Source organism: Musca autumnalis, unplaced genomic scaffold (assembly GCF_047663935.1).
Source record: "Musca autumnalis isolate F117 unplaced genomic scaffold, ASM4766393v1 scaffold_1, whole genome shotgun sequence".
NCBI classification, from domain to species: domain Eukaryota; kingdom Metazoa; phylum Arthropoda; class Insecta; order Diptera; family Muscidae; genus Musca; species Musca autumnalis.
The window spans coordinates 18432026-18442934 of record NW_027411644.1 but is presented as its reverse complement, the minus strand read 5'-3'; the positions used below and the strand labels follow the sequence as shown (position 1 = coordinate 18442934).

Genomic DNA, 10909 nt, shown 5'->3' with positions numbered 1-10909 from the left:
CCTTTCATTCAGAAAGGTTCTATCGAAGCACCCTTTCATTCAGAAAGGTTCTATCGATGCACCCTTTCATTCAGAAAGGTTCTATCGAAGCACCCTTTCATTCAGAAAGGTTCTATCGAAGCACCCTTTCATTCAGAAAGGTTCTATCGAAGCACCCTTTCATTCAGAAAGGTTCTATCGAAGCACCCTTTCATTCAGAAAGGTTCTATCGAAGCACCCTTTCATTCAGAAAGGTTCTATCGAAGCACCCTTTCATTCAGAAAGGTTCTATCGAAGCACCCTTTCATTCAGAAAGGTTCTATCGAAGCACCCTTTCATTCAGAAAGGTTCTATCGAAGCACCCTTTCATTCAGAAAGGTTCTATCGAAGCACCCTTTCATTCAGAAAGGTTCTATCGAAGCACCCTTTCTTTCAGAAAGGTTCTATCAAAGCACTCTTTCATTCAGTAAGGTTCTATCGAAGTACCATCGAAGGGTCTATAAAAACATCCTTTCTTTCAAAAAGGATCTATAAAAACACCTTTATTTCAGAAATACCCTTTCTTCTTTGGAAATACCCTTTCTTTCAGGAGGAGGGGAGAAGCACACTTTTAAATGTCTTCTTTTTATCACAGAAAACAAACATTTATCTTGGTGATGCATAGATTTTCCCATGGTTCTCTTCCAGACCCTCTGCAAAGTTTATTCTTCTCTTTGTCTAATTACCCAGTAAACAAACACAAACTAAATATTTTCTAGTTAACATTAAAATGAACAAAATACCAAACAATTAACAGCAACAACAATACCAACAACAAAAACTAAAATAACAATTAAAAATAGTTACTCAATTAACACGACTTCCTAAGACAAAACAACTAAAACAAAAACATCAACAACATCAAGTGCAGCAGTCATATAGTCAGTCAGACATTCCCTGGGACAAGGGTTGGTACTGTGAGAAAGCCTGGGAAAGACCCCACCCCAAGAGTCATTACACTCCAACTCCCCTTCTTCTTCCTCATACTTGTCATCATCATCACATGGCCAACAATTGTAATAACAACAACAACAAGTGAGCCAAGGCTTTAGTCGGGTCAGGGCCGACTATGTGATACCCTACACCACTTCCCCTGTACATAAGCTTTTGACTGGTAAAATTCAAACTATTAAAATTGGGATAGCTTAGCGCATTTGCTCTGAATGTCTTCATTAATAAAGGTCAATTTTATTGAAACGCGTTTAAGTGCATCGTCAGAATAACTCAAATAAAAAAATGGAAAAGTGGGATGTATGCGAACCATCAACCATACAAAAAATTAAAAAAATAGGACGTATTGCCGACTATTGCTATATCTCCGTTATTTGGCCACATACGCCAACATGCTTTACATCATTGCAAAATGGGATTTTCTACTTTCATAGTCGGACTTTGGTTTTGGAAGGTCCCCAACCAATGCTGTGCTATTCGTCATTATTATTAAAATCGCAAAAATGAGAAGTTTTGTTTCAATAGCTTCTTTTGCGATATCTTCATCGTTTTACCACCTACGACAACCTACGTTACATCGTTGCAAATGTGATATTTTCTACTTTCATCAGCAGGTTTAGCTTTTGATATACCCCTTCTCCAAATAAATTGTTTGCCCATTCCGACCCCTGAATATTATCCGACCATCACCAAAATCAATGGGCTTCTTCCTCTGTAGAACTCCCATTAACCCCCAAAATGTCGTGACGATCCGATCCAAATTGCGACCTGTAGTGTGATTACAAAGAAATGGAAAAATGGGATGTATTAACGACTATTGCGATATCTCCGTTATTTGGCCCCCTACGCCAACCTACTTTGCATCATTGTAAAGATGGGATTTTCTACTTACATCGTCAGACTTCGTTTTTGGAAGGGCCCCAACCAAAGCTCTCATATTCGTCATTATTATTAAAATCGCAAAAATGAAAAGTTGTGTTCTATTACGTACTTTACATCGTTGCAAAGGCGATATTTTCTACTTTCATTAGCTGGTTTTGCTTTTGGCATACCCCCTATTGAAGCTGAGATATTCGGTTTGGAAGAAACATTGTCTTTTTCTCCAAAAAAGTTTTTTGCTCATTCCGACCCCTAAATATTATCCGACCATCACCAAAATAAATAGGCTTCTTCCCCTGCGGGACCCCCATCAACACCCATAATTTGGTGACGATCTGATCAAAATTACGACCTGTAGCGTGATTTCTTTAAAAGTGGAAAAATGGGATGTATTACCGACTATTGTGATATCTCCGTTATTTGGCCACCTACGCTAACCTACTTTGCATCATTGTAAAGACAGGATTTTCTACTTTCATAGCCAGGTTTTGTTTTTGGAAGGTATCCAACAAAAGCTGTGTTATTCGTCATTAGAATTAAAATCGAATAAATGAAAAGTTGGGTTCTATAAGCGACTATTGCGATATCTTCGTTGTTTGACCACCTACGACAACCTACTATACATCGCTGTAAAGGTGATATTTTCTGCTTTTATAAGCAGGCTTTGCCGTTAATATACCCATTATAGATACGGAGATATTCGCTTTGAAATAAAACGTTGACTTTTTACGCAAATAAGTTTTTTGCCCATTCCGACCCCTGAATATTATCCGACCATCACCAAAATCAATAGGCTTCTTCCCCTCCCGGACCCTCATCAACATCCAAAATTTGGTGACGATCCGATCAAAATTGCGACCTGTAGCGTGATTACAAGGTTTAGATGGACAGACGGACAGACGGACGGACGGACGGACTGACGGACACACATAGCCAGATCGACTCAGCTCGTCGAGACATTCATTTTGGTATATATAAGTATGGGTCTACGACCATTATTTCGATGCGTTACAAACTTTTTGGCCAAAACCAACTTATAATACCCTCCCCACATAGTGGTGTAGGGTATAATAACAACAGAATAAGAAGTTGCACTTGTCATTAAGTGAGACAATTTACGGTTAATGTACTCTCCTCCTCCCTTCTCCACTCAATGCTGCTGCTGTTTCTGATGATGATATTGTTCCATGTTGTTGTCGCAACAATATCATCCGCATTACACACAACAAATACCCCCTGCCATTAAAACTAAAAACAACAAATTTCCCTTTAGTCGTCAGTCTCATAATAATAAAGAGGTATTAATTGATGGTAGACCAACCAGGCCATTACGATGATTCTGCTGCTGCCCGGCTGTAAACAGCGTAAATTGTTGTCCTCACCCAGAAAAGCATGCACGACTTGTTGCCAAACTCCTGTTGCTCTGCTTGTCCAATTTGAATGTGATAAAATTAAAGGTTGTCTGTATGTCTGTCCCTTATTGTCCTACATTTCGAACAAAAACACAATCCTCATCCTTCCTTTGCGTGTGTTGCGTCGTTAATATCCAGTAGCTGAGATGTTTTTAAGCAACAGGATAATAACAATGACTGCAAACATGCAGGAAGGACATCGTATAATTTTGTTTTTAAATGCGTGGGAATGTTGAGAAAACTCTGTTTCCCACGGAAACCCCAAGCAAAAAGGCCTGCATATCCTCACAAGAGATCTCAAATTAATATTTAACAACTTTATGTAGTTGTTGTTTTTGTTTTTAGTATTCTTGTTGAAACAGCCACAACATGAAGGAGACACACAAAAAACACTATCTCTTCCGTAATCCTTAAAGTTACGAAAAAAACACAAAACCACTTGAAACCACAAGGGACAGGACAGACAGCCATCCAGCCAGCCAACCAAATAACCAAGCAATAAGTATTAACAACAATCTCCCCCTTTTTTCAAGTTGCAACTCAAAATCATGAGAAAATTTCTTCAGCAACACCTGCCGATTTTTTTCCAAATGTGGGCTTCTCTCTTCTCTGCTCGTTCTCCGCGTACGTCTCGCATTTGCCCTGCCTTTTTTAGTCAAGTAAAAGTAAACATTTAATTTCATTTAGTTAGGGGGAAGGATACACGAGAAGAACAACAACTACTACAACGAAAAAAAAGAACAATCTTCAAGTATTTATCCATAACACGGAGCCACAGCAAAACCACTTGTGAAGGGGAAGATTTTGTCACAGTGTGGCGGCTGAGGCAAAATGACAATTTAATTCATCTCTCGCCAGATGAAGTTTGGCTTTTAACATTTTTTAGATAATTTCCTATATAAGACCCTCAGGTGTCTTCTATCTTCACTTAAAGGTCATACGGCGACCAACTGAAACGGCTACTGAACATGATGAGTATGGAAATAGGTGACTGACATTAGTATTTAAAGGACAGAGTGCTTCGATAGACCCTTTCTCAAAGAGAGGTTGCTTCGATAGACCCTTTCTGAAAGAAAAGGTGCTCCGATAGACTTCTTTAGAGTTCTTCTATTTTCAATGGAACACCGTTAGAGGTCCTTTATTTCCAATTGAAAGGTGTTGTAGATCTTTTATCTCCATATAAAGATCGTTAGAGGTCTTCTATTCCCAATAAAAGAACGTTAGATAACGTCTATCTTCAATGAAAGACAATTGAAGACCTTTATAGGTCTTTTATATGTAATGCAGTACCGTTAGAGGTCTTCTATTCTCAATGATTGATCGTCAGATGTTTTCTCTCTCTACAATTGAAGACCGTTAGAAGACTTCTATCTGCAATGGAAGATCATAAGAGGCCTTCTATTTCTAGTTGAAACCCGTTAGTGGTCTTCTATATCCAGTTGAAGACCTTTATAGGTGTTACATCTCAATTGGAAGACCGTTAAAGGTCTGCGATCTCCAATGGAAGACCGTTGAAGGTCTTGTATCTCCAATAGAAGACCGTTAGAGGTCTCCCTTCTCCAATTAAAGACAACTTGATATCTTTAATTTCCAATTGAAACCCGTTAGGAGTCTTCTATCCCCAGTTGAAGACCTTTAAAAAGAAATCCTACGGTAACCAACTAAAACGATTGGTGAGCATGATGAGTTTCGAAAGGGCTGACTGGCATTGGACTACTGGACAAGGGTGCATCGTCCGGATCTTAACTGGGCGAAAATCACTCGTGTTTGCCTTGTCAGCTGGCGTTCTTCTGCTGAGATGAATGGAGGGGTGGTCTCCTAGTACTGTATTCACACTATACGTTTGAACTGTATACGCAACTGCATCGGTGTGAATGCTACTCAGGTCTCCTTAGTAGGCTCCATGATCTACAGTTTCTCGCCTGTACGTTTGGACCTCACTCTCTGAGAGAATTTTCAGAAATGATACCTCCTGACCTTTTTTCCGAGGGCTCTGATATCAGATTTTTTTCTGAGATTTTCTGAATTTTTTTTAGAATAATATTTTCCTAGAAATTGGACCGATTTTCTTTAAGTTTATTTTAAGAATCTCTGCACATTTTCTAAAGAATCTTAAGAATCTTCATTCCGAATTCGTTCCGATTTCTAATGGATTTTCTAAGGGAATTTTTTTTCGGTTGATGTCGAAGAACAAAATGACTGGTCATAAAATTCGCATATACAGTTTTACAATTTTTTTTAATATAAATGCAACATATAATAATTCAAGCTAGTGTTGATAGCTTCAACATACTTCTGCACATTGTTCTACTGTTAATCATAAAATGATAACAACAGGCAAAATCATTAGAAAGTTTGAAATTATAATCTTCCATAAATAGTACATTAAAAGAAAATTGTCTCTGAGTGGGGTTTGTTCAGTACAGTACGACACGTGTTGTGTCAATATCAAAGGCGTCAGCGTCAGAATTGTTTCAGAAAATCTGATCTTTTTTCCGAATTTTTCCAGAATTTCCTTCCGAATTCGGACGGATTTTCTTAAGAAAATCTAAATTTTTTATCGAATTTTCCAGAATTTTCTTCCGAATTCGGACCGAATTCTGTCAGAAAATCTAAATTTTTCTCCGAATTTTCCAAGAATTTACTTCCGAATACGGACCGAATTCGTCGCGAAACTCTAACATTTTTTAAGAATTTCCTTCGAAAATTCTTTCCGAATTCGGTGACCACGTCCATACAACTTTCGTACCGAATTCGGTACGAATTCGGCATCAGAATCGGATATTTTTTTAGAAATTCTGTCCGAATTCGATACGAATTCGGAAAAAAATGTTAGCTGGGATACTTTATTGCTACCACATACATTCTATGTATGGGTCACTAGAGTCAAGCTCAAGCGAGATAGATCTGTACTGAACAGACTGGGGAAGGCAAGATCTCCTTCTCCTCTTCGAGTACGATCCTTACACAAAACGTTGTAAACATCGCAACGTTGGAAGCTACAGCTGACTGCTCATAAAGTCTACAATTTTCGCTGACTTTGTTGCGGAGAACTTTGCAATTGAAGGAACTATGTTATTCCGGGATGCTGAACGACAACATATTGGTGGGTTGTTATGAACGAAAATTTCCCGTGAGTTATGTCTTTCCACCGTTTCCATATAAAGGAAAAAGTGAGAAAAAGAACAGGGAATTTACGTTCAGAATAATACCCATGGTGTTAGATGCTGCGTTTGTTCTTGTTGGTTGATTGGGGGGTATCTCGTATTCCGACAACGACTATGAATCTGCTACCGTTTCCCAGCTGAACAAATATACGAACACAAACACATAATTGGTGAGGTGACGGTCCCTGGCCGAAGATCCTCCTCCGAGTCAATTTAATGCTTTAGAACCGGAAGCTGAAGTTGTTTAACTGTTAAAAGGGTAGGCGTTATGATCATGACTTTTTCCCAATACTTTCTGGTATATGGGCCCGAAATGTCCCACTCCTTGGAGACCCCAAGAACATTCGTCACTTTGTGTTGGGTCCCAGGGCACAGCAACATCGAAGTTAATAAAATAACGGATGACCTTGCAGGTTGCGAATCGGATTCAACCGCAACTGCGATCGAAAACTCCATCTAGCCACCTTTGTGCCACCACATGAGGCAGATAGAACAAGCATATGGGGATAAGGCCCGTCAAATATGTTAAAATGTACCCAGCTGTAATGTGTCTACGGTAATCTTGCTAGTCCCTTCGAAACCAAGAACCACACCTCTAATCTCAATGAAGAAATCCGAACTGCGACTACCAGTTGAAATAATCACGGGTCACTGTCTGTCTGTCTCCCACAACAGCTGCGTATCCTTGTGGTCTTTCTTACAACGCTACAATTTTATCGATAAACAGGGTAAATTCACAAAACTATCGCGAAAACGCGACAGAATTGATTAGTTGTCAATGAGAGCCGTACCTAAAATTTTCTGAGCGACATTTTTGCAGAACATTTCGAAGCTGAAAAACGTCATCTTGTGGTACTTTTATAGCGGCTCTTAAAATAAAGGACGAAACGGACATTGAAGGAAGCAAGTTAGAAGGTCGAAGTGCTTTACGAAAATAATCCTCATTCGATTTGACTGAAGACATGACATCGCAAAAATAAGCCAATGCAACAGTGAAGAAATATATAATGCTAATTCCTGATGGCTTACAGGGTCTCTAGCAAAAACTTCATCACGCCATAACGCGGAAGTTCGACTCACGGCGGATAAGTACAGGGGTTCTTAATATACTCACCAAGGCATTTCTTCCCCAAGAGGAATTTTCCGTGCCCAGACTATATACACTATGATACGAGCAAAACTGTGCCTTATCAAAATAATTGTTTCAGACCCGAAGTATGTTTGGACGAAGTTCGTTTCAGGCAATTTGGAGTCGATTGAGCAATGTCCGTTTGTCTGTCTGGCTGATGCGCACGACAACTATCGAACGAAGCAACCGATCGGATTCAAACTTAAGCATTCGTAATATTTTGACCAACCTTAGTTGAAGTTCGAAGACGGACCTTATCAGTCCACACCTTCTTGTACCTCCCCAAAAAATGTCCAAAAATTTTCGCTAAAATGGTACACACGAATTGGTCCAAGCTTTGCATTTATATACTTCCTTACTTGTTATATCACCAAGTAAACGAAAAGAAGTCACTTGCGAACATTAATTCCCAAATAAAACAGTACCAATCTTCTAAACAACAACTGGAGTAAGGACATATGCAATATTCTGTTTATGACTGTAAACCTGGAACTACCGGGTAACAGAGAAAGTCAATTGATTACGTCGTATTATATCCCCAAGGTAATCTTGAATTAATTACTGTAACCCTGATAATTGACGAGTTTCCAACATCGAACCAGTTCTTCCTTCTAGCGGGATGCTTCGTTTTGAGATGATTGGTCAATTCAGACCATACATAAATACATAATTGTTATTGTTTGCTGAAATCGCTCCCTGCCTCTAATTTATATTTTCCAAACCTCTTCAAAAAATCGTCTGAACACACAGGATATTTAGAGTGTCACAACCAACCCAGTTTTTTCTCCCTTTATTGGCAAACTATATCACAACGTAGAGAAGTTTGTTTTCATATTTTCCAAGTGTTCTTCTTTTCGAATCAGAACACTGTTCAAAATGCACCCTCCAAAAATATTGCATGAAAAAACATGAACATTATTTTGAAACATTTTCCCACACTTTTGAATGAATTGTGTTCTTGAAGAGCCTTCAAACGACCAGGGGTTCCAAAAAACGTACAGTAACCACATAAGAACAACAGCAATAACAACAACAAAAACAAAGATCCCTGTTTTGTGAATGAATTTTAAAACATCACCACCAACCAATAACGGAGTCCGTCGGAGTCGAGAATGAATCAATGACATGATTTGGCCCTTAATCACGAAAACAGAGCACAGAGACCTGTCTTGTTGATCTCTCTCGCGTTCCTTTTTCCATTGTTGGGGGTTATTTTCGTTCAAAGGCTCTCGCTCTCCGGTTAAATGTGTTCTTGGCCAAAGGAAGTTTTATGGTGTGTGCAGCAGCATTGTTTTGGGGGTGAGGCCAGCCACACTTGTGGCCCGACTTGTGAGCGTTCGCTTGCATGTTCAACCATTGTTGTTGTTTGTTCTTTCCTTTACTTCTGGTTCTCTCAATGTTTATTTCCATGTTGTAATATGAGAACGATGATGAGCATGGTTGGCTGACTGGCTAGAGCTGTCTGGTTGACTGTTGCTTGGCTGTACTTCTCCCTTTCCTATATTGAGTGTGTTCGCTGAGTGTTGTGGCAGTGTTTTTATGCCCCATGGAAAGGAAATGCACAGAGCTCGCGTGGTATAAAAGCCGCTGCATTTCCATTTCAACTTCATTCACAATTCGTGTTCAACACAAGCAACATCAAACATTTAAATTTTCATTCAACAATGTGCCAACAACAACAATTCGAAGTACTTTGCAACAACGAAAAACAAAAAATGAAATCCTCCAGTACGACCTACAGTATCAAGAAGGTCTTGAAGACTTTCTTCAAGAAACAAAGTAAACAACAACATCGTCAGCAGCAACAACAAAATCATCAACAAATTTGCAATCGTGACAATTGTTCCTCCAACTATACCACCTCCACCACTTCGTCGGCCAACTCTTTTGAGGATTTGGAAAACTATCGCAATTTACAGGCTGAACAACATCAATATTTCACCGAAGTAGAGGATAATGCTGCCAATGAAAAATTGGCCGTTATGTGTGAAGAAGACGATGATGATTTGGATATTTATGTCCCTGTACGTTTTGCCCGCACCGAGGCTGGTACCTTCTTTTGGACCACCAATTTGCAACCGGTAACCAGTACCATAATGCCAGCAGTTGATGAAGATTTGGTACAACCCGCTTACTGCTACAGCAACTATCAATATCCTTTGATGCAGTTCCAGGATCGTTGGGCCCAAGCATAAGTTCTCAACACTCACCTTAAACTCAACAAACAAAACAAAAAAGCTTTATTTTTACCTCATTGTGATAATCAGCGGCAGGCAAAAACAGCGCAACTTTATTGAATAACAAAAACTCGTGGTTTAAGTTTTAGATTTAAATGTAGTTTTACAATGTCTTCCTTTAGTCTTAAGTTTTATGTTAACAGATAATGATATTAAAAGAAGAAGAAGAAAAATTAATAATAACTGTAATTTTTAAGAAATTTTTGTGATACAAAAAACAAAACGAACTATGAAAAGCTTTAAAGAAAGAAAGAAAAGCTTTAAATACAACAAAATAATTTGAAAACAAAAACAATAAAAACTTTTTTGACTTTACTTGGGAAGCGTTGGGGACACTGTTGGGGATACTAGAACTAGTTATGAGTCTTACTAGTGCAAATTTGACCCCTAAGTAACGCGAAGGAAACCAATTAAGATCTTATTATACAAAAGTATGCAGGAAGAAGCAAGCCACTTGCGGATATTAACATTCATATAAAACATTACCATTCTGCTAAACGACAACAGAAAAGATGATAAATGCAACATTCTGGAATATATGTAAGTGGAAACCTGTAGTGGGATTCTCTAGGGCATTTTTTGGTAATCGATAAAAATCGGTTAAATCGAAATGCTTATAATTTCGGAAATTAACGATATTATTCGGTAAGTTAGCGACCAATGAGGGGTCTAAAATGGAACTAGTTACTGTAACCCTGAGAATAGACGAGTTATCGAAGAACTAGTACATAATCGGGTTACTAGTTCAACCTTACACCCCTTTACACAACCTTACTCTATTTAACACGTATCGACATGACGTAGGAAGCCACAAATTGACAACCTCTGCTTTACCCTCTGTTAGTACTATACTAGTTTGAAGTATATAGTCATGGATCTATCCACCTTTAAAAATGTAAAAAATACGAGTTTGGTTTCTAAATTTGTAGTTAGTCGGAGGTTAAAACATATGATTTCCACTATTTTTACTCCGGTAGATGAAAAACTTGGCACAATTCGGATAGAAACTTAATTCTTCAAAATTAGTCTTGGTCATGGTCCCAAGGAAGATAAGAAGGAGAAGACCAAATACATACATATTTATATACTTTACGAGTGGTTAGAACAACATATGAT

General features: G+C 38.5%; 1 protein-coding gene across 1 annotated transcript; it reads left to right on the top strand.

Moving 5' to 3' along the window:
* Positions 1–9187: 9187 nt before the first annotated feature.
* On the top strand, positions 9188–10058 carry E(spl)malpha-BFM (Enhancer of split malpha, Bearded family member). Its single transcript, XM_073963286.1, has one exon. The coding sequence runs from the start codon at positions 9221–9223 to the stop codon at positions 9749–9751; it is 531 nt and encodes a 176-aa protein (XP_073819387.1). The 5' UTR covers positions 9188–9220; the 3' UTR covers positions 9752–10058.
* Positions 10059–10909: the final 851 nt, after the last annotated feature.